Source organism: Phoenix dactylifera, chromosome 1 (genome assembly GCF_009389715.1).
Source record: "Phoenix dactylifera cultivar Barhee BC4 chromosome 1, palm_55x_up_171113_PBpolish2nd_filt_p, whole genome shotgun sequence".
In the NCBI taxonomy this organism is placed as follows: Eukaryota; Viridiplantae; Streptophyta; class Magnoliopsida; order Arecales; family Arecaceae; genus Phoenix; species Phoenix dactylifera.
In genome coordinates, this window is record NC_052392.1 from 31,903,227 (window position 1) to 31,930,421 (window position 27,195).

A 27,195-nucleotide genomic window follows, 5' to 3' on the forward strand; every position below is an offset into this window, starting at 1 on the left:
CGGAACCGATCGCTCCCCATTCCAGGGTTTCCAAATGGATCTCTCGCTCCATGCCAGCTGTTTCATCTCCATCTCTTCTCTTCCACCTTTTTGTTTTGTTATTGTTCGTGGTATAACAATTTTCTTTGGAGGGTCAATCTAGGGTTTCAATTTTTTCAGGACGTTGCCCCGCCCGTCGAAACCCATGACAGCAAAGAAGGGATAAAGATGCTCATACCAAAAGAAGAACCCTATGAAAGAAAGCCTGACTTGTTGGATCCTTTCCTGTTAGTTCTCCGCTCGTCTTTCTTTAGATTTCCATCTATGAACTGGGTGGTCTGTTTGTTCTTTGTTTTTTTGGGTCATGGATATAGTAGTTTATTATCAGAATATTAACATTTAGAAGAAACATGCTTTCTGTTTTTGTTCCATCGAATTTTTTAAGCAAAAAGGTGGGATTTTTCATTTATTTTCGTTCGCGATATGTAAAGAAACAAGCAGAGTGATGCGTGATAAATAATCCAGCTGAAAGAATGTTAGACCACCATCAATTTGAAAGAAACCAAGAAAGATTATCATACTATATCACAAAGAGAAACGAGGCTTCCACTACAATGGCTTGTAGGGAAGAGTAGAGCGCTATTCCAGGAATCCTGGCCTGGCCAGATGTGTCGTCGGTTTCAGCATCCAGCTATTGAGAAACTCAGCATTAATTTTAATTCTTTCTGCCGAAATACTTGATATGAGAACCTATACTACCCTTGTGCTATGGGACTCCACTTGTTCATCTCATCAATTCCTTGTGTGATTACAGCATGAAGGGATTGGTTTGATTCATGGTGGTTGGTGGATTCATGAGGAGGTGGTCGAATCATAATGTGCCAGCCTGCACATCTGCGTGAGGAATTGACGTGATGAATGGGTGGAGTCCTTTTGCATTTTTGTTAAGAAAAATTCTTGCATTCGTTCTAGAAATATTTGAAGGCCGCAACTATGTATAGCTTCCCGCTGAGCCTCATATCTTTCTTACTAAATTTTCTTCTTCATGTAGCTCTAAATATCTAACTAAACTAGGTTTGCCTCCGAAATAGAAGAGTTGCTGCATTTGTTTCCATATTGGAAGGATAGTTCGACATGAAATGTAGGGATAACTTATTGACTTGTCAAATGAATCACCAAGAATGGCTACTATGCACCTTCTTTTTATTAAGCTATTTTTATTAATGTTATTGATGCCTATATAGCAAAAAACACTCACTGTCAGGGGACTCAAAATTTCCTATAAATGTTTAGCAGACAAAAAAAAAAATTCGCACAAAATTTAAGAATCTGTGGAGTGATCATGCTGTGTGAATCTAAGGGGCTTTACTTTCGACCATGATAAAAATCTTTAAAAAAAAATATCTAACATTAAGGTTCTGTACCTATCGGAGGTTCTGAGGCTTGCTAAATTAGATTACATTCTTGTTAACTTGTAAATCTTGGTCACCAGTCTTCCTGTTCCAGTAATACGAGATTGAGGCACCATCCCAGCAAGATGAAATAGGTCAGGAAATGGGACCATGAGAACAGAGTCCCAAGTCCTAACTTAAAGTCGTATCCCAGCCATGTCAGATCACCATCTTAAAGTCATATCCAAAAGTTTTCCTTATTTGACCATGCTTCTCCGAAAGGTAAAAATACTACCCATGGATCTTATATTTAGAGGCTTCACTTTCTTTTGTAATATGATGGTCTAATTACATGAGCCTAGATCTCCCCATTATCTTTTAAGTAGCCTCCACCACTTTTTGAGATGGACCAAATACATACCTCGAATACGGAGAAACCTAAGCCCCCCAAAATCCTTTCTTTTCCAGCTGATAAATCTATAATCATCATTACTTTTGATTATACTGACAAGTTTATCTCTCACCAAAAGAAATCATGCCTAATCTTATTATTTTTTTTTTTCTCCTTAGCCACTTGGGGAGTAAGAAGAAAGACATGACAAAGAAAGGATTTTCCATATGACTTGAGTTTGGAAGGGTCACTCTCTTAGCCAGAGAGAGCAAATCACCTTTCCAAACTTACAACTTTCTTCTCCATTTGGCCAATGTAAGCAGCCAGCCTTTTTTGGTAAGAGAACCTTGTTTGAGAGGTACTTGCAAATATGCTATAGGTAATTTTTCCAAATTAAGTTTTACTAGCATAGAGAATTCAGATTCTTTGGCAACTGATCCACTGAGGTAGACAAGGGAGCTTTTCAAAACTTGAGCATAATACCTAGAATTCCCTCAAAGCAATAAGTGATCGCATCATCAGCATGTTGGAATTTCAATCTGCATTATCATCGAGGAAACCAGAGTCCATGCCATTAAAGAACCATCCTTATTAGCTCCAACCAAAAAACAAAGATAAGGATTTCTTGCTTCAGCCTTTCGTACAAATGATCTCTTCTCTTTTATGGGCATTTGCTGGCATGTTTCACCAGCTAATCTCCAATCCCCATAATTGGCGAAGCAAGCAGAGTCACAGGCGAAGGTAGGCGAATCATGCTCTGAAGGTAAGACAAACCTGTCATGAAGCACAAGGAGAATTCGGTGGGCTTAAGGAGCTGCATTAATCTATCTAGTGATGTGAAATGCGTTCATATTCCTCAGAGGATTCAATAAATTGCTTAACTCACCTTATTCATCAACTTCTGAGCCATAAAGCTGTAAAACACCCAAAATGTTTTCCTCATGAACATAGTCACATATATGTTATGCTTACTGGATATGCGTCAGTTACAAATCAGATCTTTATTGAAGTGGCAGATTAAGACCAGACATCTGTACTAATTCATGGTGTGGATTCTTGATTGTCCTTCAGATGTTCAATGTACTCTTGCTCATGTGATTTCACATTGATTGTTTAAAGGCCAAAAAGAAAAAGTATGGAGGCTAATCCAAGAGTTGGCAAAAGTGTCTAAAAGGGGGTCCAGCTGGCTCAAACCTGTCATAGCAGGACAGCTAGTACTTTGATCCATATTGCCCCTCATGTGCATTGCACATGCTTTATGCTAGTATTCACTAAGTTTAACATCTTGGTCTCCATTTATTGCCATGAAAGAGTGCTCATAGTAATGCACACACCTATCTAGAAAGGTTTGTATGGTTTCTTTGAAAATCGCCGGTAGAGGTTATTGCCATCCATATTTAGATTTAAGCATTTTAACCGAAAGATAACTCTGCCCACTACCAAGTTTCCTTCCTTTTTTTTCTAAGATCCTCATTTTTAGACGGTCAGACCCTCTAAAACCCTTCAAGGTACACATTTTACCGTGGTCAATGTGCCATTATTGTTTTTGCTGCATAGAAATTGCAACACATTCCATGTGTCTGATAGCAGACTAGGGACATACTTAGATGCTAATATGTGTGTAAACATGACGTACAACATTGATTGAGATAAGACATTTGAGAGTAAAGATGCTTTCTAGGCTGCCAATTATTTGAGCTTATCTTTGATCTTTGATATGCAATCTGCACCGCACGGTACTTTTGGACCTGCTTTAACTTAACTTCGATTGCATGTTTTAAAAATATTCTGCAACCCACTATGCAGAATAGAGAGAAGTAACTATAGAGTTGTCCAAACTAACTTCCAACTTGTGTAGTGTACGGTATTTCTGTAATATATGCAATACTTTTCTCCATAAAACTAGGGAGACATTGCTCTATCATCTATATAAAAGAAGAATCACTCTGGTAGTTCCCTTACCGAAAACCATTCCTTTAGGGCCATCTGATGCAGTTTACAATCCAAATTTTTAAAATTTAACTTTCTAGGGTAAAATGTCCATTTACATTGTTGTTTCAATTGAGTTATGGGAACATTTCTACGTGTAATGAGGATCTAACAATTATTTCAGATCTGCTTTATATATAGTTAAGGTTGTCAAAAGAACAAGCTGTTTGTGAGCAACTAGTGTCTGACTTGTACTTTAGATAGCCTTTGGGTCATTTGATTAATACACGAACCGATTATGTGCTAAAGTTTTGAGCTTGAAATATAAAGGAGCTAAACATGAGATAGGGGCAGCTTGGTTGTGTTTGGTGAGCTATATAAAAATATGTTATATGTAATTTAATTATTATTTATTAATATAGTTATTTTTGTTTCCTGAAACAAATAAACCTTAGGTAAAAAAGGATGAATATGAGACGTTGGATTGTGTAAGGCTAGATCGGTCGCGGTTTATACAGAAAACCCTAAGTCAGTAATCCCCTCTCTTCAATTGCAAGAGCCGCCGCAAAGCAACCCCTCCCCAACTCCCCATCTTCTCTCTCCCTTCCCATTTGCAAACCCTAAGCCTCAACTCATCCACATTTTTAGGCCCTGCACACTTGAATCTTTAATCTCTCAACCTCAACTGTTCCCCTTGCATACTCTTCTTTCTCCATGGCGGATGGCAAAAGCGGTAATGGATCAGGGCATGCTCGCCGTGCTCCTCGTCGCGGACGACAAGTCGGTGGCAGTAGTGGCGGTAGGGTTGAGATCTATGACAACAACAACAGAGATGGTCAAATCAAGCAGTTAAGTCCTTGCTCCTTTTTTCTCCACATGTGTTATTTCCATTGTTGAATCCCTTGCCTTCCCTATTTAGCAGCAAGGCCAACCAAGCTGAGCTTGAACTAACAAGGTAGCAGAGGAGGCCTAGCTCATAATGAGCACAAGCTGATCCTCGACCAGGCAGGCTATGGCTGGTCAGATTGCTCGTGTCCAGATCGTTCATGCCCTAGCGTAGTAATCTAGAATTAAATTCAGTAATCTAAAATTAAATTCAGATCTGTGCAGTAAATTTGAATGGAAAACAAATCCATTTGCCTAGAGGGAACTCGTCAGTCTCAGATCATTCATGCCCTAGTGTAATAATCTAGAATTAAATTCAGTAATCCAAATTTAAATTCAGATCTGTGCAGTAAATTTGAATCGAAAACAAATCCACCTACCCAGAGGGTCGTCATGCTTGAGACTGAAGATGTTGAATCAAAGGTGAACAAGAGAAGGTAAAGAGAATTGGACAAAGGGAAAGCCAGAGATCGTATTGTTCTCATCAAAAGACTGCATTATGCTTCTTCTTCTCTTTTTCTCCTCTTATAACCCTTCAAAGATTCAATTTTCAATCCGAGGACTTTTCTGTGACTTAATTAATCAAGTGAAGCCAAAAAAAAAAATTCTGGAGAGTGGGGAAGGGTGAGAGTCATTGGAATAATATAGGCTGCTGGAGCCATATATCTTTCCTTTGTATTGCCCCCTTCCCCTCCTTTTTCCTTTCGCTTCCTCTCTTTGCACATTTTTCACCTTACCCACACCACAGCTCCTTTTTTTTTTTTCAATACCAGGGTGAAACCAGATGTCCCCTTCACTCATTCATGAGAGAACAGGGCATGACAATTTTAGGCTGCAACCCTCTGCAAACTGTGCAAACTGTTAACTAAATGGCTTTAAATCAACACTAGAAGATAGGATAATGGAAGTGAATTAGTCTTTACTTTTGATTGAAAAATTACTAAGAATTCAATAAAGAGATTCTTAAAACAGAAAAAAATACAATGTAACCCCAAAGATTGATTTGGATGTCAAATAAGTGAAAATAACACCCTAAAATTTAAAACTAATAAAATGTAAACCTAGTCAGACCCTAGATTGCAGGGCCATCTTGATGTCAAGTCTCGGCTCGTGGAAACATGTGAAGGTAACAAAACAACAGTTCTGCTTGCCATACCTCCTTCAGCTTTTTTGTGGTCCTGTGCCACAACATAAACCAACATTGGGAAGGTAAATATGATAATAGGTTCTTTTATCCATCTAGTATAGAATTGTTGAAACCTTATCTTTCGAAGGACTCAATAATGCTTCCACTCTCACCCAAACTTGCTCGTCTTATTTCAGATTTAAGAGCCATTAGCAACTTCCCTTTCTTTTGATGATCTATGTTTCTTCTGTGGCTAATTTAGATTCACCTTTGGCCATTCTTTATTTGCATTTGTTCCTGTTAGTGGAGATAAAAATTTCTTCCATTTGGTAGTTTAAGTGTGCTGTCCTAAGTTATGTTTCCTAGTGCGAGCATTGTCCTGATCTTATTTGTTTCTTTCTCTGTGCTTCAAAGCATTTCTCCATTTTTTGATCATCTATGAATTTTTTAAGTCTTGAATCATTATCCCCCTTGTCTTTCCCTTTAGAATCTTTATCTTATTGCTCTTAACTTTCTCCTATGTTGGACCTGTAACTTTGAGTTATTCCTAGTTTTTCCTCATTGATAATGAATATAAATCTACTTTTGTTGTGTGTTTCTCGAGGTTCATATAACCTTAAAATCATCTTTGAGGATTCTTCCTTTGGCGTATACCCTTAGCATATGGCATCATCCTACCTAAATAACACTTTGGTCCTAATGCCATGTCGCTATCACAAGGAGATGCAGCACCTTCTTGATTGGTCTAGTTTCATGGATAATTCCTATTGTATAAATGTTTAATTCTTTACTTAATACTGATTCATGCCCATTGTGAGCCTTGACCCTACTATGAGGTCTGTTTACTCTTTGTCACAGGCTATCGCCAAATCACAATCCCCATGATCTTCAATGGGTCATAATCAAAAAGTGCAACCCCACCCTGCCCCCCCCCCCCACCCCAATAGTTGCTTGTGGCTTCGTTGCATATGGTGTCAATGATGAGTGAACTTGCTATTATGCTTGTGTCACTATAATTGATGCTATTGGTGCCTATGCTGGTCATGCCTTGATGTTTGTTTTTTGTTTGTATTGCCGTTAAGGTAAATAATTAAATATTCTACACTTAAGGTCCCGTTCATTTAATTTTATCAAACAAGCTTTAACATACTAAACAAAATGTTATTTTGTTTGACGACGATAACATTTTCTCTAAATAATATCTTATTTATCATGAAATAGCCTTAGGTCTATTCCATATTTCTGTTCATAATAAGCCCTAACACATCTTGAAAAGTAGAAGGGAGCCATAGAAAAGGTGTTACTAAGGATTAAAAAGATATGCCGTCTTGGTATCGGACTCCGTACTAGTACCAAAATATTACTATGTTGGTACACCTGATATAGGGGCTGGTGGGGTATACCGACACTCGGTACGCCTCCAGTATTGTGTACTAGTTCGGTACCAGTACCGTATGGTTTGTATGCACCGGTACTGACTGGTACGATATTTCTTTATTTAGATCCTTGAAGAAAGAAACATATTATAAGATAAAATAAATTTTCTGTGTAATTCCTAATCGTCAAAGTTTTGACATCCTTGTTAATGATCAGTTTCTTCATTGCAAAACCTATAAAAGCTAGCTACTTTTATTTAGTGAGTTCAGCATGATGGATCATTCTAGATTAACATATGAATTATTTTATTATGCTTTTGTTTTTGTCGACAATATTTCTTTTGGAAGTTTGAAGAGAAAGATTTATCCCCCAAAAAAGTTGCATGCCATATCTTCTGCCTTGCTAATTCACTGTTACTTCGAAGGAAAGTAGTTATATTTCTTGTTGTGCATTTTAAAAAGTTGTTTGCAACTTGCTAGAATGGCAAGTTCTTTTAGCTTGCTTACCAATGTTTTTTCTTTCTTAATGTTCATTATATTCATAAAAAGAATCATGAACCTTTGCCTCCTCATTGCAGAATATCATACTTGCTTTCTTTACAAACCAAGAACTGTTAAGCCATGAGTCCCTAGTGGATTCCTATTGATGTTGTTTGTCAATACTTGTTCTTCTCAAATATTAATTATCACTCTCTAATTCTTAATCAATTATTTCTAGTAGATTGTTGTTTGGTTGAATGATGATTGTTAAATGTTTCAGCCTCGATGAAGACTATTTCAAGGCGCTTGACGAGAAGCACATTAGATATGATGCTGAATTCTCTCGGCATTTGATGGCCAAATACTTTTCTGGAAAGGCCTTTGATGGAGGTAACCAGACATTCTAAGATTTAATACAAGATCTGTTTTGTGCATATAATGTTAGGACATAATGGAATCCGTATTTTCGCCTTTTTGGAATTGAGAGATTTAGTGTATGCTGGTTTCTTCTTACATGAATCACTATGGAGCTCATGATTCGCCGTACCAGCCCGAATCGGGTGGTACGGGGCGTACCATACTGGTTTGGTACCGGTATCCAGTATGGGCGGCGTACCGATATTTAGTATACTGAAAAAAGATCTCGTACCATATCGTACTGACACAGTGCTAGTGTGGCATCGGTACGGGGTACGATACTGAGACAACAAACCTTAATGGAGTTGCACCTTGAGTTTTGACCATCTCATGTTTCTTCAGAAACATCTATATGTCTAAAGATGTTATCTCTAGATTTAGAGCTAATTTGAGGATTTCTTCTTTTGAGCTTTCTATCACTCTCTCTCTCTCTCTCTTTCTTCCTCTTCAAAATTTCTCTTCTAGATAATTGGTTATATCTTAGTAGTTAGAATCTTCTACCTATGATAATTGCTTTAGAATCTTCCTAGAGTCTCAAACCTGCACCCACCTCTAAAGAGCATCTCAAAAATTTTTGCTTCTCCATGCATGCACACGCATTTACTTCTGCACGCGCTCATGATTCCGGCAACTAAGAGCTATATTAATAATGAAGAGACTATAGATAATACTATTAGAACCAAGGTTCGCCGTCTCAGTACCGGACCCCCTCGGGGGGAGTCCTTACAATTGAAAGTTTCTCCGACACAACTCCGATCGGAGAAACTTACCTTCCTAAAAAGTACAAGCCAAGGACGCATTCCCTTATCGATGTCAACCGTACACCGAAGCAATGAAGGCAAATGTAACTAGCATAGTGTCGGTATGATACGGTACGGAGTTTTTTTAATGTACTAAGTGTCGGTACGCCATCCATATGGGATAACCTAACCGGTATGGTACGGTATGTCCCGTACTGTCCGGTTTGGACTAGTACGGCATACCATGGTTGGAACTTTCAAATTCCTCAATTGATAGCCTCTTAAAGCAATCCTACCACATCTTCTTATTGCAGCCTGTTTAGCTAACCTGGTGCCAGCTAGACTGTTCTCAGACAAAATGATCAGTGTAAACAAAGATGACAGTCCCAACCCCCTAGGTAAGGTTGGGATTTAGATTCTTTTTACTAATTGTTATTTAATTGCTGCAGCATCCATAGCTTCAGGAATTAAGACATTGTATTACAGCTGAACCTCGAATATTAGAACTTACAAAAATTGGTTCCTCCTTGAAAAGAACATCAAGTAATGACTCTGTGATGGAGAGAGGTTGACACTAGACCCTTAACTTAACTGACACAATTTAAAATGAGTCCATCAGCCTGATGAAACTTTAGAAAAACAATTTCTCTAAGTGGAACATTCTATTAGAACAGTAGAATATGTACGTTCATTTTGAATCACTGAAATGTCGTGTGATCATTTGAGCAAGAAAAACCAACAGAACTCTGACCGTTCCAATCTTTCTCTTAGACTATGTCATGGTAGATATGCCCATATGGGCTGTGGATTTAGTTCCAGCATCTTTACCTCTTAAGATGATATTGATCGTCAAATACTCATTTTGGGCCTTGTTGACTCTCTGCTCTTACATGCATGAAGAACTATCAATATGCATGTATCTATGTATTTATGTATGTGTGTATGTATGTATTTCTGATGTCTCAGGTCAAGCCATTTTTGTCTAATGTTGTAGCCATTAATACATAATGGACACTAGACTGGTCGAAAATGAACTGCTACTATTTGATAATCATAATCATAGTACACTTGTGGAATCTTCATTTGTCATTGCATACTAGAGGTTCTAAATACGATTCTGTGTTCTGGAGTTTCTACAGGATTCCATGAGAACTCGCCTGCCCTATTCATACATGTTTCTGATGGCGGCTTAGATAGACGCCAATTTGCCATTTGACTAATATGTCATTATCACTGTAGCTCTCCTATAATTTTGTTCTGTCAGTGATGGTTTTGTTCCTTTATTCTTAACACAGGGAAAGTGTATGACCAAGAAACAATTATCGAAAATGAGACTATAAAGTCGAGCAGGTATGAAAAATCATATGTATAATGTCAAACGATTTCACAACTTAACCTTTTGTGCTATCCATTTCAGGTATCCTTTTACAAGTTCATTTGCAGATCCTGTTCGACATTATGAAGAAGAGAATCGGTCTGCATCGCCTGCAGAAGAAAACATCAAGTGCACCGGGCAAGAACATCCATCTAAGAAGAGCTCTTAATGTGAGTTCTTAAAAGGATGATTAAGATAAAATCTAAATAGTGGGCATAAAGCCATTGTAAATGTGGTGTATCACGTTAATTTTCTTGTGTGTTTTTTAGGTTCTTGCATCCGGGACCTGGAATGGTTAGAGGAGTAGGCTGTTCACTCTGGAAGCAGCTATGATCATCTTTCTGAAGGAAGAATACTTGAATCCTTGAATAGCGAAACTAAAGAAAATAAAGTTTTTATACTTGTTGCTTTACATGGGTTCTGTATACAAATGACTAGATGCCATATGTCAGTTTTAACATCTCATGAAGTGAATTTACTTTGGTCATAATCTCAGTTAAAACTTAACAGGGATGCTTTCTAATCTTTGATTTCATCATGGTTTTGTTTTTCTCGATTGAGATGATTTGGTAATCTAGTAGGATGGCTAGAGATAGTCCCTTTGGCAGAGTATTGAGCTCTATCTATCTAATCCATCTATCAATCTAGCTAGCTATAAGTCAACGCGGTCTTGCATGACTGATGATCTCTGCATTTGGGGCAAATTTGGATTCTGTGAGCTGGTCATCAATCTTCATATTGCTCGCATTGAACGTTGACATGAGCATGACTTAATTTGCCTCAGCCGCATTCTGTTTTCCTTTAGACAGAAAAGTGCTCGTTGAAATGTCATCACATGTTATGATATTTTTGTAGACCAGCAACTTCTTCACAAACTGTTCTGCCAACGTCACTGCATGTAATTCGTTATATGATACTATGATAGAAAGTGCCTGTTAGCAATGGGAACAGAAAGATGTAGCCCTTTTCCAAATGTCCCTAAACCTCTGATTTAATCTCATGGTACAGCTATCAAAGACACTACCAGCGTAGTTAGCTGGCATCTTCCATCGCAAATTATGATATGGAAGAAATAATTTTTGTGGTATGTTTGATAGTGCATGTTTTGATGGTATTTTCAACAAATAGCATGTTCTAACTTTTATCATCCAAATAGATAATTAACAAACAAAAAGTTTTTAGTTTAAATCCTATAAACTAAATCTCAGTGTTGGGTTAATCCGGTCTCCTCTTTTTCTTCTTCTTCTTCTTCTTTCTTGGCAAAATAGGGGAAGCAAAGGGTTGGACTTGCAGCTGTGGTCATGGTGGTCCGGTAAGATGGCAGCAGGTAGTGATGGCCGCAGTAAAGAGCGGTCGATGATGGTGGACAATAGGCGATGGTAACCGGCTAACAAGGAAACAAGAAGAAAGTGTCGGAAAAATAGCGTTTTCTTTTTTTTTTTTTAGCCGTTGGCTGCTCACTGGCGCCCATCGCTCTATTGGGAAAGGTCGATAGGAGGCCAAGGAACTCGACTAGTGGTCTAGTGTCAAGAGGTGGTGGTGCCGATAGCCGGCAAAAGGGAAAGAAGGCTTGAGAAAATAGAAAAAATAGAACTTGGTCGACTTCGACCAATTTACCGCCAGAATAGTAAGGGGTCCTATCACCGAGGAAAGGAAAGAAGAAGAAGGATTGAAACTTACCTCGGCTTCGGCAAGCTCCCTAGCTTCAATTTTCGGCGACCATAGTGAATCCAAGCCGTCGGCAATTAAGGGGAAGAAAGACAAGAAGAAGATGGTGACTGAGACGATCTTCCGGTGGGAAAGAATTGTGGGGATGGGATCTTTTAAATAACAAAATGAGGCTAGGTTTCCTAGCCTTCAAAGAAGTCCATAGAGGAGGAGGACTCGTTCTCCTTTGCTGTGTTCAACCAAGGACTTCCCTATTTTGACTCAGGAGCAGGCCTTCGAGCCTCATTTTTAGTGTCAGGCTGGGCCAATGGACCGACCCAACGAATGTGAGGCTGGGCCTCACAATAAAGATATATCAATATTCAATCCATATCTGATCTGTTTTCAACCATATGAATGCTAGTCAAAACATTGCTCCCCCCTTTTCTCTCCACTCTCATGTGTCTTTATTTTACTTTTCTTATTCCCATGTGGTGTCTCTCAAGATTCTACCTTTTATTCTTTTCTCTCTCCCGCATGAACATAGAGTGACCTAGGCTATGGGGGTTAAATATGGAGTGACCTAAGCCACAGGGTTAAATACAATCATATGATTACTATTTTGGAATTTGATTACTAGTGACCCAGACCACAAGGATTAAATGTGGAGTGACATATGCTGCAGGAATCAAGTGCCGCCATAGTCTTTGGCTGCAGAGTGAAAATTGAAAATTGGATCCCGAATATAGTTATATATACAAGTATATAAATATAAGTGTAATTAAATATGAGATTGGATACTTTTTATTACTCTGGTTATATATATTGTTTCATTTTGTTGATGCTATTAAGAGATGAAATGCCTTGTTTCGGTATATGAATATTATTGAAAGAAAATGTTATAAACTTTACTTATATTTATGTGCCGTGCTTGGTATAATTTAATTGAGCTAAATTACTTGATATGATTTGATCCAGTTCTATAAAGTATACTTGTTATTTGCTGAGTTATGAAGCTCATAATCTTCACTTATTTTTCAGATCCAAAGACTAGAGGCTAGACTAGTATTGGCATTTTGGGAAAGTATTAGAGACGAGGTCGTTTTGGTAGATAGTAGATCTAGTTTGATTAGTGTATACAACATATAGTATTTTGTAGATTACGTATAAGTAACTTAAACACTGAAAATTTAGATTGTAAAATTTAGCGCATGATATATGTGATATTTTGGTTCAATAGTTTAGTTGTTCTGTATTTACTATTGTCTATAGATGAATTGTATAATTTTTCATGTTATACTGAATTCATTGATAAGAGGAATATCTTGCATGCTTATAGGGCCAGCTCCTAAGAGTATACTGCGGCTGTCATGCCCTAAATTTATGATTCTAGGGTTAGGGATATGACATCAAGTGAGTGCCAAGTGAATCTACGCACATCCCTTTTATAATTCTATCACTTGAAACTATGAACTCTTGAAATTCCAAATCCATTATGATCTATGCAATATTAGAGAACAACCTTCAAAATAACATGTATCAATTGATTATATCATGGTTTAAAATAAAAACGTTCAAAAAAAGTATGTCACATTCCCTAAACAATGGCACTATTTTCTCTGAATTTTTGAATATTTTGTTAATTTCTAAAGAAGGGAGAACTTTCTGGTTTCTCTCTTATCCTTTTAATAGGTGCATATATATATATATATACACACACACTAATAAAATACCCTGGGATGTTGGAAAATTGCAAAAATAAGGTTTCAAAGCTATCAATTGATTTTTGTTACAACTATTACTTAGGATGGATCGAATAATAAAATAATTATAAAATTCTTTCATAATTTATATAAACATATAAACAGGAAATTATAAAAGTATACTACCAAATAAGAGATATATAAAAAAAGAACATATACTAATATATAAACAAATAAAAAAATCAATTGATCTTGAAGCAAAGATAAGAGAAAGCTGTAAGGGGGAACTTCTCTCTCTTAGGTTTCTAATAATAAAGCTAATATAACAACATAAGACTCCTCTCTCTCATTTTCAAAGTACTCATCGATATGCATAATGATATTAATAAAAAAACATGATGATTAAATTAAGTAAGATGGAATATGGTCCAATGGCCTTCTCTTGCATTCTATTCCAAATTAATCTATCAAGCTTCCAAGGAAGCCTGGTCGGATCCATTAAAATGATTTAAAATCATGGAACACTTTTTCCCCTTTTCCTGGTATTACTAATAGTTCCCAATCGGATTCTTTAAAATACCAACTAAAGCCCAATTTGGTTCCCTTTGCCTATATAATTTGTGAAATTATGTTTCATATATCAAAGAGTTCAATTTTGGTTATCAATCTTGTTATTAGATAAAATATCAATCAAAGTCCAATTTGATTTTCAACCTTTTTGGTATTTAATTTGTGAAATTCTGGTTCAAATTCTCAGGGTCATTGAAGAATTACACAAATACTTTTGCTAATTGGCTGGAAATCTGCTTAATTAAAATTATAAAGTTGCAGAGGATGCGGCTTAAAAACTTAGCTCGGGTGGCATTCGGATGATATGTTGGGAATTATTTTTTATGCTGTAGGAAAAATAATATAAATTAAATATTTGATTTAAACAAATAAAGGATGAAGGAAAGGTCAAATGGAACAAATAAATATTATTAGAATGGAAAAAAAATCTAATAAGAAGAAAGGGGCTAATCTGAAAAAAATATACAGTAAATAAAGATACTTACAATGATGTAGCTTTTCAGATTAAGCAAATATTTAAAAAGGCAAATAATACCGCAGACTGGATGGCTACATGTAGGTCGGAAAAAGGAGAATTACCTAAAAAACTTCAGAATTTTTGTGCATCCGTTTCAAATAATAATAAAAAAAGGTTACATCAAAACTGGCTCATTGAAAAATAATATAAATTAGACTGGGTCCACCCTGTTCACTGCCCCGTCAGCTCCACAGTCCCACCGTTCCACTTCTCTCTTTCTGCGCCTTCTCTCCGCATCACCCATGGCCTCGCCGTCTTCTGCCTCCCGAACCCCTCCCTCTCCGCCGTCCGCCGCTGCCGCCGAGCAAAGTCCTCAAACCGCGCAACTTCAGGCCTGTCCCTCTCTCTTTCTCCGTCCCTCCTTTCCCTCCATTCTCATCCAAGTCCTTCTCGCCCGGTTCCAATTTGGAACCTATCACTCACCATTCCAGGGTTTCCAAATGGAGCTTTCGTTCCATGTCAATGCTTTCATCCCTCTCTTCTCTTCCACATTTTTGTTTGGTTTTTGGTTATAGTATATCATTTTTCCTTGGAGGGTTAATCTAGGGTTTCAAATTTTCAGGACGTTGCCCCGCCCGTCGAAGCCCATGACAGCAAAGAAGGAATAAAGATGCTCATACCAAAAGAGGAACCCTATGAAAGCAAGCCTGACTTGTTGGATCCTTTCCTGTTAGTTCTCCGCTCGTCTTGCTTTAGATTTCCATCTATGAACTGGGTGGTCTGTTTGTTCTTTCTTTTTTTTTTTGGTCATGGATGTAGTAGTTTACTATCAGAATGCTAACATTAGAAGAAACATGCTTATTGTTTTTGTTCCATCTAATTTTTTAGGCAAAAAGGTGAGATTTTAATAGGACTGAAATCAGATCGGATGCGGATCTGTATATCCATACACATATTTGTTTTGTTTGACAAATACAAATAAGGATACGGATGTTAGTTGGATGCAAAAATTTATATCTATATTTGTTTTGAACGGATATGAATATATCTCGGATGCACGGATATAAATACGAATATAAGTCAGATCACTAAATTTTATGACCACAGAATCAAAGATATTACTAAATGGATGGTAAATCAAGTTAGCACGTTAATATAGTTATATATATATTTTTTAAAAGTTTGTAAGTGCTATATAAAATTAAAAGGGGTTACAAATAGAATCGGATATTCGGATACGAATTGGATAGTTGTTTATCTATATCTATATTCATTTTTTTTTTGACAGATATGGATAAGGATATGGATATTAGTCGGATGCTCAAATTTTTGTTCATATTCGGATAGATTCAGACACACAAACAAATTTGGATGAATATTATTCGGTCCACTTTCACCCCTAATTTATTTTTGTTCATGATATGTAAAAGAAACGAACAGAGTGATAAGTGATAAATAATCCAGTTGAAAGAATATTAGACCACCATCAATTTGAAAGAACCTAAGAAAGAATATCATACTATATCACAAAGAGAAATGAGGCCTCCACTATAATGGCTTGTAAGGAAGAGTAGTACACTAATCTTGGAATCCTGGCCTGTCCTAGATGTGTCGTCGGATTCAGCATCCAGCTATTGGAGAAACTTAGCATTAATTTTAATTCTTTCTGCCAAAATACCTGATATGAGTACCTAGATTACCCTTTTCTTGTGTCAAAAATGGGTTAGTGCTATGGGGTTCCACTTGTTCATTGCATCAATTCCTTGTGCGATTGCAGCATGAAGCGATTGGTTTGATTCATGGTGGTTGGTGGATTCATGAGGAGGTGGTCGAATCATTGGTGACAGCCTGCCACATCGACATGAGGAATTGATGTGGCGAATGGGTGGAGTCGTGTTGTATTTTTGTTAAGAATAATTCTTGCATTCATTCCAGAAACATTGGAAGGCCACAACTATATATAGTTTCCTGCTTAGCCGCAGATCTTTCTTATTAAATTTTCTTCTTCATGTAGCTCTTAAATATCTAACTAAACTAGGTTTACCTCCAAAATAGAAGAGATGCGGCATTTGTTTGCGTATTGGCGGGATAGTTCGACATGAAATGTAGGGATAATTTATTGGCTTATCTAAGCGATCATCAAGAATGGCTGCTATGTACCTACTTTTTATTAAGCTAATTTTATTAATGTTATTGATATCCATATAGCAAAAAACACTCGCTGTCAGGGGAGTCAGAATTTCCTATAAGTGTTTAACAAACAAAAAAGTAATTCTCACAAAATTCAGGAATCGATTAAATGATCTTACCATGTGAATCTAAGGGCTTCACTTTCCACCATGATAAATTTTTTAAAAAAACCTATATTAAGGTTCTATACCTATTGGAGCTTTTGAGGCTTGCTAAATTAGATTACCTTCTTGTTAACTTGTAAATCTTGGTCATCAGTATTCTAGTTCTAGTAAGATGAGATAAAGGCATCATTCCAACAAGATGAAATAGGTTAGGAATGGGACTATGAGAATAGAGTCCCTACCAAAGTCTGCATTATGGGAACCAACACTCGTGTCGGTAGGCCGGCAGTATGATACGGTATGGTATGGTATCGAAATTCATCTAAAGTCTTCTAGCCGAGGCTAGCGAAAGGTGGGTTGGTCATGCCAAAAATCCTTGTGCTGTTCTAATGCGTATCGACAAAGGGGAGTTGGCAAGGGAGGGGGAGAGGGAGGAGAGAGTGGAAAAGGGAGTGAGAGGGAGGGCGATGGAGAGAGAGAGGCAGAAGCCCTCTCTCCCCTCTCCCTCCGCCTCTCTCTACTGTCCTCACCCTCTCTCTCCCTCTCTCTCTGTTCCTCTCTCTCCTTCTCTCTCTTTCCCTCCCTCGTCGGTTTCTCAAATAGAGGGATAGAACTGTGCTAGTCCGTCTCTAGTCCAGCTCGGTATGCTCTAAACCAGGCAGTTCGGGGCGGTGTAATCTTCCTTGGTCCCAACTCTAGTGTCTTTTAAAAAGAAGTGCCTCAACTATTTTAGATCAGCATTTTAAAGCTGCATCCAAAAGTTTTCCTTATTTGACCACACTTTTTTGATAGGTCAAAATTCTACCTATGGTTCTTACATTCCAAGGTTTTACTTTCTCTTGGAAAATGATGGTTTAATTACTTGAGCCCAGATCTCCCCATTATTTTTTAAGTAGCCTCCACCACTTTCTGAGATGGACCAATTATATACCCTAAGCCCCCAAAATCCTTTCTTTCCAGCTGACAAGTTTATAATCATCATTACTTTTGATTATATTGACAAGTTTATCTCTCACCTAAAGAAATCATGCCTAAGCTTATTAAAATTTTTTTCTCCTTAGTCACTTGGGCAGTAAGAAGAATGACATGACAAATAAAGGATGTTCCCTATGGCTGAGTTTGGAAGTTCCATTCTCGCAGCCAGAGAGAGCAAATCACCTTTCCAAACTTACAAGTATCTTCTCCATTTGGTCAATATAAGCAGCCACCTTTTTTTGGTAAGAGAACCTTGTTTGAGAAGTGCTTGCAAATATGTTATAGGTAGTTATTCCAAATTACATTTTACTAGCGTAGAGAATCAACTTCTTTGGCAACTCCGATCCACTGAGGTAGACAAGTGGGCTTTTCAAAACTCGAGCCTAATACCCAAAATCCTCTCAAAGCAATAGAAGATCACATCATCAGCATGTTGGGATTTCACTCTGCATTATCATGGAGGAAACCAGGTTTCCATGTCCATTTAAGAACCATCCTTATTAGCTCCAACCAAAAAACAAAGATAGGGATTTCTTGCTTCAGCTTTTTGTATTTTGTATAGATGATTTCCCTTTCAGTTATTAGAGTTTTAGTCAGTTTAGTTAGAATATTTTATTTGAGTCATGATTAGTTGTGGGCATATGTTAACTTATGTCACTTTGGAACTATTGTAAGAATCATTTTGATAAGCTTTCATTAAATAAAATTTTAAGAATTATTATCGCTTTGCTATGATCTATAGCCTTGCATACTTGTATGGTTCGCTATACAGGTATGCAGTGTCTGTTTCACTCTAGGTTTGGGGCGTAACGGATTTAGTAGTATCAGAGCCTAGGATACCTAGGATTCGCCGAAAAGGTTGAGAGATGGGTAGGAGCTAGACAATGGGACAATATTGATTGCTTTTTATTAATAACCTTGTGTTATTTGGATATTATTATTTATGATGCATGTTTTATTTTACTGAAACAGAATGCCGCCTCGCCGTGCCCGTAGTCTGAGCTCCCAGGGAAGGGTCCCTATTAACCAAGCGGTCGAGGCATCGCAAAATCTGGGGCACCAGAATATGGTCTCCGGAATCCAGCAAGGAGGGGCTGGCCAATCAATTGTCAATCAGCCAATTCTGGGTCAGTCAACAGTGATTCAAAGGAATGTTGCTGGAAACCAAACTAGGGTGCTTGAATTAATTGAAGAGGTAGTTGGACTAGTACATCAGCAGAGACAGCAATCTCAGCAATCAGTCCAGCAGGATGCTGGTTCTTCTGAGCAAAGGACTATAATGGAATTCAAGAAAATGGCTCCTACGGCCTTTAAAGGTACCACTAATCCTCAAGAGGCCGAAGCTTGGATCGATGAGATGGAGAGAGCCTTCCGGGCAATGGAGTGTACCGATGAAGAAAGGGTAAGATTTGCCACTTATATGCTTCAGGACAGAGCTCATCATTGGTGGAAGTCTGTGGAACGCACATTGGCTCACGAGCATGAGCTAGTTACTTGGCCGAGGTTTCGCACTGCCTTCTACTCCAAATATTTTCCTTTTAGTCACTTGAGGGAGCTAGAGAGGGAATTTCTCAACCTATCTCAAGGAACTATGACCGTGGATGAGTATGAGGCAGAGTTTGACAGGCTATCTCGGTTTGCTCCCACCCTCGTCATGGATGCAGAGTCCCGGATGAGAATATTCGAAGAAGGGTTGAAGCCTTACTTACGTTGGGGTTTGGCTGCAGTACACTCAGCAAACTATGATGACCTAGTAGATAGGGCCAAAAATATGGAAATTGTCTGGAAGGAAACTCAGGATACCAGAGATGGAAAACAAAAGAAGAGGAGCAGGGATTTCGATAATCATAGTGGGCAGAATTCCAGCAGGACTGCAAAATTTCATGATAGATTTTGGCAATTCGGGAAGCGTGAATCCTATGGGAAGACTACTCAGCATCAGCAAGACAAGCCTAAATATGATGCATGTGGTGGTATGCATAAGACTGAATTCTGTAGACGATTATCCAGCGCCTGCTTCAGATGCGGCCATCAAGGTCATAAGATAGCGGAGTGTCCTTGTAATCAACAGGACTCTCAATCAGTTCTAAGGCCTCAGGCTACAAGGACCCATCAAGTGCAAGCTTCTCTTGTTCCGGATCAGTCAGCTCAGCCCTCTTCTCCTAAGCAGCAGAAAGGGGGGAGACCGCGCACACAGGGTCGTGTTTACACATTGACTCAGTAGGATGCTCAGGCATCCAATACTGTGGTGTCAAGTATATTACCGATTTTATTCGTTGGCCCTGTCGACTTATAATCTGTGAGGAACTACTTTGGACATCGTTGCCATCGGTGATTGGAATAGTGGTTTTTGGACACCGTTTTCACCGGTGATTAGAATAGTGGTTTTTGGATACCGTTGCCACCGGTAGTTAATAATAGTGATTTTTGGCACTTTGTGCGATCCATGCCACTGGGTTATGTGGCCATAGCCTATATTTGTTGGGATTTCGGTATCAGATCTTTTATCAAAATGCTTAGTAAATTTCAAAAGAAAATATGTTATTGTGATTTATTTTTCAGTCATAATTTTGTGTTTAAATTAAATATCTGGCATGCTTTGACCCCACTCTAGGGTATTATGTTGCTTACTGGGCTAGTATAGCTTATTATTATGTTTCTTTGTTTTTCAGATCCGGAGGTATGATTGCTTGGGACTTGGGAAGTGCGCTAGTTCTTTTGAAGATACTTTCAGTCATTAGAGTTTTAGTCAGTCTAGTTAGAATATTTTATTTGAGTCATGATTAGTTGTGAGCATATGTTAACTTATGTCCCTTTGGAACTATTGTAAGAACTATTTTGATAAGCTTTGAGTAAATAAATTTTTAAGAATTACTATTGCTTTGATATGATATGTAGCCTTGCATGCTTGTATGGTCCGCTATACAGGTATGCGGTATCTGTTTCACTCCGGGTTCGGGGCGTGACATTCTGCCTTGCCAATTCACTGTTACTTCAAAGGAAAGTAGTTATATTTTTTGTTTTGCATTTTAAAATAGTTAGAAACTTGCTAGAATTGCAAATTCTTCTATCTTGCTTACCAATGTTTTTCCTTTCTTGATGTTCATTATATTCATAAAAGAATGATGTGGTTTTGCCTTCTCGTTGTAGAATATCATTTTGCTATCCTTACGAAACAAGAGCTGTTAAGCCATGTGTCCCTAATGGATTCTTATTGATTTTATTTGTCAATACCTGTTTTTCTCAAATATTAATTATCACTCTCCAATTCCTAATCAATTATCTCTAGTGTATTGTTGTTTGGTTTTATGATGATTGTTAAATGTTTCAGCCTCGATGAAGATTATCTCAAGGCACTTGATGAGAAGCACATTCGATATGATGCTGAATATTCTCAACGTTTGATGGCCAAATACTTTTCTGGGAAGGCCTTTAATGGAGGTAACCAGACATTCTATGATTTAATAAAAGATCTGTCTTGTGCATATAATGTTAGGACATAATGAAAGCTACAATTTCTCTTTATTTGGAATTGAGAGATTTAGTTCATGTTGGTTTCTTCAATAAATTTTACCTGAAATGATAGCAATATTTAATAGCATTTTCTGGATAGTTGTGTCTCCCAAAGTGTATATAGCATCCTTAATGGTATTGTTTTAGCTTCATAATGAATCAGCCAGAAACTTTTAGTTTAATCCTTAGGATAATTCTGGATGTTTAATGTCTTATTTGCAAGGATTCGAGTGCCATTGGAACAGGCCTTGTCACCATGGTATATAACATTGTGACCCATGATGAAACAAAAGATCAACTTGAAAATTTAAAAAATTCTTTTTAATTGAAAAAATGAAAAAGAATTTTGTTGACCTCGTGTCGATCCATGCCATGCTAGTACTGGCCTGACATGGGATGGCACTTGAAAGTTTGATTTTTCGCACACCTAATAGATAGCTCAAATAGTCAGACTTGTTCGCAGATAATGGAAATGTAATTTGTACATCAACATCCACAAATTTCATCATTTAGTCATCATTCAAGTTGATTGACTGTAGTCCATACTTCACATAATAATATCAACATCACACTGTTTAAATTTCATCATCCATGTTGTTCATTAGTAGTGTTCATCCTCATGAAAAAAAAGGGAAAAGAAAAAGAAAAGAAAAACCTTCCCCTCATCCCTAAACATATTACCAGGTAACAAAAATGAATTTGGGAAGTGCCTATAACCTTTTTCAATACTTAACATAAGTATCCATGTTGAACATGTGTTGGACCCATCGAAATCCAAGTATATGGTAGGAAGGTCATAAACAATCGAACAAGCCAAAAGTACAACTCAGTTTAGAAGTCATCAAGCTTTAAAGCAAATGAATGCATAGGAAAGCTCAAATACATGTAACATCTAAAGGAGCCAAAGCTAAATAATCAATCACCAAAACATATAAATGGATATGTAGGATGCTTTGAGCTTTTAGTAAAAACAAATAAGATTGAATCAAATCCAAGTTGGTATGGATCAAGTAGAGTTCCATAAAGTTGTGTCGTGGATATTTGATGGAGTAAAAATTTATTTGGAATAGCCATGCTAAATTTGCAAGAGTTGGGAAGCAATGCCATGTTAAAACACTATATTCAGTACCATCAATAGAATTTGTTTTCACTGATTTTGCTGATGATTCAGTGATTGTACTATAGATCTAAGCGGAAAAAAATTGATTTGACATCATTATGATTTGCTTGGAACTCTACCAATATTTGTAGCAGTCATCTAGAAGAAAGAACTTGATAGTGTCATTCTGGGAGTTAACATATACACTTGTAGCAGAGTACTGACACACGTAAGTTCAATATTAACTTTATTTCACAGCATCTAAGTTAATACATTAAGATAAACAGAAACCTGTTACTTAGTTATTCAGAAATTCACAAAGCCATTTTGTGAACTCAAAAAATAAGTGGGTACATTTAGCTTTATCTCTATTGAATATGTAATTTCTGACTTTATGGAAAAACTGCCTGATCGGTACATGTTTTGCTTTTCAAATAATGTTCTACTATTGTTTCTGATGCATGTAAACAGAAATCTTTTCTTTATAATTACTTTACTAATAAGTGATATAATTTTACTGGTATTAGTTGTTTTTAAAATCCATAGCTTCATGCTAGCTTTTGAGAAAGTGAAATTTAACTCTCGTTTTGTAACTCCAAGTAGTTATGGTGGCATACAATTGAGATGCTCGGTAATCATTATAACTGAAAATACTAAACAAAGGGAAAGTAAGTTATTTGCATGGGCACAATATGTTATCTGACCTTTTAATTAATTAGAACACCTTTTACGGATTTAAAGATCAGAACTTGACGATGATTAAATTCAGGCTAGAAAGATAATCATATTAAGAATATTATATTATCTTAGCTGTCTTCATGCTGTCATTAGTTTTAGTATAATATTTCATCTATTTTGACTGTCTTGTATGAGCATGACCCATAAATCTTTGTAATTATAGGCATGAAGACTGAAAATTGAAAAGAGATAGTCTTGTAACTCATATCAGAGGTGAAAACCACCGATTCAAAAAAGTTTCGGAAACAAATGGTCTAACCAGATCAGATTAGAATTATTGTATTATTTGAATTAATGTTGTACCAGACGTACTGTACTATATCAAAAATATCGTACCATATTGGACGTACCATACCGTATGGGTACCGAACAGGTATGCCGTACCATACCAAACCGCATATCGATACTATAATAGGATACTAGAAGTCTGGTACTGAGACGATGAACCTTAGTTTGAATAATTATCAAGAAGGGAAGATATGGGTGGAAATTAGATGAATCACTATGGAGCTACACCTTCAAAACAATGAGTTTGGATCATCTCATATTTCTTCTGAAACATCTATATATGTAAAGATCAAGGTGTGCCAAACTGGGCCAAACTGCATGGTTCACTCTGCATCGAACCGAATTGGTAAGGAACCGGGTCGGTTCAGCCCTAATTTTCGAAAACCCCGCGAACCACCCTATATCGCCCCAAATCGGGTGGTCTGAAGCGGAACCAAAGTGAACTGCTCGATTCATACTGGTTTGAACAGGTTCAGCCCCCCTTTCCCCTTTTGGATCATGGTTTGTCATGCCAGGGTGAACCGTCCGATTCGCCCTACAGCATACCGGTATTGTACCGAACCAGTAGCTGACCGACACGGGTCTCGGTACCAGTTCGGCTAACCTCGGTAATGATGTTATCTCTAGCCTTAGAGCTAATTTGAGGATTTCATTTTTTGTGTTTTTTCTGTCACGGCCATTCTCTCTTCCTTCCTCTTCAAAATTCCTCTTGTAGATAACTGGTTGTCTTGCTAGCTAGAATCTTCTGCCTAGGATAACCGCTTTGGAATATTCTTGGAATCTCGAACCTGCACCTGCTTCTAAATAGCGTTTCTAAATTTTTGCTTCCCCATGCATGCACACACATCTGCTTCTACATGCACTTATGATTCTGGAAACTAAGAGTTATATTAACAATGATGAGACTAGAGATAACACCCTTGGAACTTTCAAATTCCTCAATAGATAGCCTCTTAAAGCAACCCTACCCATTACTTATTGCAGCCTGTTTAGCTAACCTGGTGCCAGCTAACCTTTCTGAGAAAAAATGATCCGTGTCAACAAAGATGACAGTTCCAGTCCTGTAGGTAAGGTTGGGATTTAGATTCTTTTTGCTACTTGTTCAGTTAATTTTGATTTAGTTGTTGCAGCATCCATGGTTGTAGGGATTAAGACATAATATTACACCTGAACCTCAAATATTAGAACTTACAAAAAATGGTTCCTCCTTGAAAACAACATCGAATACTGACCTTGTGATGAAGAGATGTTGCCACTAGACCTTTGACTGCAATGACACAATTTAAAATGAGTCCATCAGCCTGATCAAACTTTAGAAAAACAATTTCTCCAAGTGGAACATTCTTCTGGAGCAGTAGAATAATATATGTTCATATTGAGTCACTGAAATATCGTGTGATCATTTGAAAAAGAAAAACCAACAGAGCTCTGACTGTTCCGATCTTACTCTTGGGCTCTGTCATAGCAGATGTTAGCTCATTATGGGCTGTGGATTTAGTTTTAGCATTATGGGGTATGGATTAGTTTCAGCATCTTTACCTCTTAACATAATGTCGATCATCAAATACCCATTTTGGACCTTGTAGGTCTCATGACTCTGCCCTTAAATGCATGAAGAATGTGTGTGGAAAAACCAACAGATCTCTGACTGTTCTGATCTTCCTCTTGGGCTTTGTTATAGTAGATGTTAGCCCATTATGGGCTGTGGATTTAGTTTCAGAATCTTTACCTCGTGAGATAATATTGACTATCAAATACTCGTTTTGGACCTTGTAGGTCTAATGACTCTCTGCCCTTACATGCATGTAGAACTATCAATGCGTGTGCGCATGTGTGTGCGTGCATGCACACACAGAAACTTATTTATATTTCTCATGTCTAACGTGAAATCATTTCTGTCTAATGTCGTACCATTAACACATAATTGACATAATCATAGTACACTCATGGAATCTTCACAGAAATCCTACCTTTTCTGCAACCAATTTTGGTTCTCACTTGTGATTGATTTAGAAGGGCACTTATTGTAATTGTTTTTGCATGTAGTCATTCATTTGTCATTGCATAGTAGAGGCTATAAATATCACTCTGGGTTCTGGAGTTTCTACAGGATTCCTTCAGAATACATCTGCCCTATTCATGCATCTTTTCTGATGGCAGCATAGATAGACACCCATGTGCCATTTCACTAATATGTCATCATCACTGTTGCTCTACTATAATTTTGTTCTGTCAATGATGGTTTTGTTCCTTTATTCTTAATACAGGGAACGTATATGACCAGGAAACAATTATTGAAAATGAGACTATAAAGTCAAGCAGGTATGAAAAGTCATATGTACAATGTTAAATGATTTCACAAGTTGACCTAGTATGTGCTACCTCTTTCAGGTATCCTTTTACAAGTCCATTTGCAGATCCTGTTCGATATTATGAAGAACAGAATCAGTCTGCATCACCTGGAGAAGAAACATCAAGCGCCCCTGGCAAGAAACATCCATTTAAGAAGAGCTCTTAGTGTGAGTTCTTAAAGGTTGATTAAGATAAAATCTAATTAGTGTAGCATAAAACCATTGTAAATGTGGTGTATCTCATTAATTTTCTTTTGTGCTTTCTAGGTTCTTGCAACTGGGACCTGGAATGGTGAAAGGAGTCGGTTGTTCACTCTGGAAGCAGCTATGATCCTCTTTCTGTAGGAAGGACACCTGAATCCTTGACTTGTTGCTTTACATGGGTTCTGTATACAAATGACTAGATGCCATATGCCAATTTTAACTTATACAAATGACTAGATGCCATATGCCAATTTTAACTATCTCATGAAGTGAATTTACTTAGGTCATAATCTCAGTTAAAAGTGATGTTTTCTAATCTGTGATTTCATCTTGGTTTTGCTTTTCTCAATTGAGATGATTTGGTGATCTAGTAGGATGGTACTGAGCTTTATCTATCTATACTATCTATCTTATCTATCCATCAATTTTGATAGAGAGAATGGCTACAGCACTACCATATGATTCTGTCGTGGCCAAAGCCAACAAGGGCTTGCATGATTGACGATCTCTGCATTGAGTGTTCAAATTTGGCTTCTGCGAGTTGGCCATTGGTCTTCATATTGCTCACGAGGAACATTGGCATGAGCATGACTTAATTGCTTCGGTTGCATGCTGTTTTCCTTTAAACAGAAAAGTCCTTATTGAAATGTCATCACATGTCATGATATTTTGATAGACCAGGCAACTTCTTCACTGACTATTATGCCAATGTCACCACATGTTATATGATACTACTATACTAAGGGACTGTTGGCAATAGGGGATCGGTTTAGGATATTTTTGGATCTGAAGTGATTTAAATCGATTTTTTTTTAAACTGAAACTGAAACCTTTAAAAAAAATCGATTCAAACTGATCCAAGAAATTGGTTTGATTCGGTTTATCAGGTTAAGCTAGATGGATTTTTGTCAAATGAGCCGAGCTAAAAGAAAGATGTTGCTGTCTTAGAAATCTTCAGACCTTCTCGCGTATCAATTTCTTTTGTATATAAATCTAAATCATAAACACAGTTATCAGAAAACTTTCCCTCTTATTTTCTAAACACAGCATTTATCACAGTATTTATTCTATTCCTTATCAGAAATTAACATGATGCAGAAAACTTTATTACGATATCCAACATTTGTTTCTGAATATCCAGCATGTAACATAGCATTTGTCAGTAAATTTTTAACCTTTTCATGTATCCTCTTCCTTGTTTCCTCTCCTCTGATTTTTTTTTCTTCAAACACAAGATTTATCAGAAAACTTTTCTTTATTAAAGCCA

At 37.3% G+C, this 27,195-nt stretch overlaps 1 protein-coding gene across 7 annotated transcripts in view; it reads left to right on the plus strand.

Moving 5' to 3' along the window:
* LOC103717706 overlaps positions 1 to 26,244 on the plus strand; it is a 26,504-nt gene extending 260 nt beyond the window's left edge. The window contains exons 2-7 of one of the 7 annotated variants that reach the window (XM_039132078.1): positions 160 to 266; positions 4,422 to 4,538; positions 7,838 to 7,947; positions 10,010 to 10,064; positions 10,132 to 10,259; positions 10,359 to 10,612. In XM_039132078.1, coding sequence (XP_038988006.1) covers positions 160 to 266; positions 4,422 to 4,538; positions 7,838 to 7,947; positions 10,010 to 10,064; positions 10,132 to 10,258 — 516 coding nt within the window. In that variant the 3' untranslated portion in view covers position 10,259; positions 10,359 to 10,612. Of the gene's footprint in view, positions 1 to 159; positions 267 to 4,421; positions 4,539 to 7,837; positions 7,948 to 10,009; positions 10,065 to 10,131; positions 10,260 to 10,358; positions 10,613 to 14,708; positions 14,859 to 15,088; positions 15,196 to 18,707; positions 20,228 to 20,407; positions 20,607 to 21,066; positions 21,177 to 25,640; positions 25,696 to 25,764; positions 25,893 to 25,991 lie in introns of those variants that run through there. The other 6 variants (XM_008806185.4, XM_039132090.1, XM_039132083.1 and 3 more) reach the window with 6 other exon arrangements.
* Positions 26,245 to 27,195: the final 951 nt, after the last annotated feature.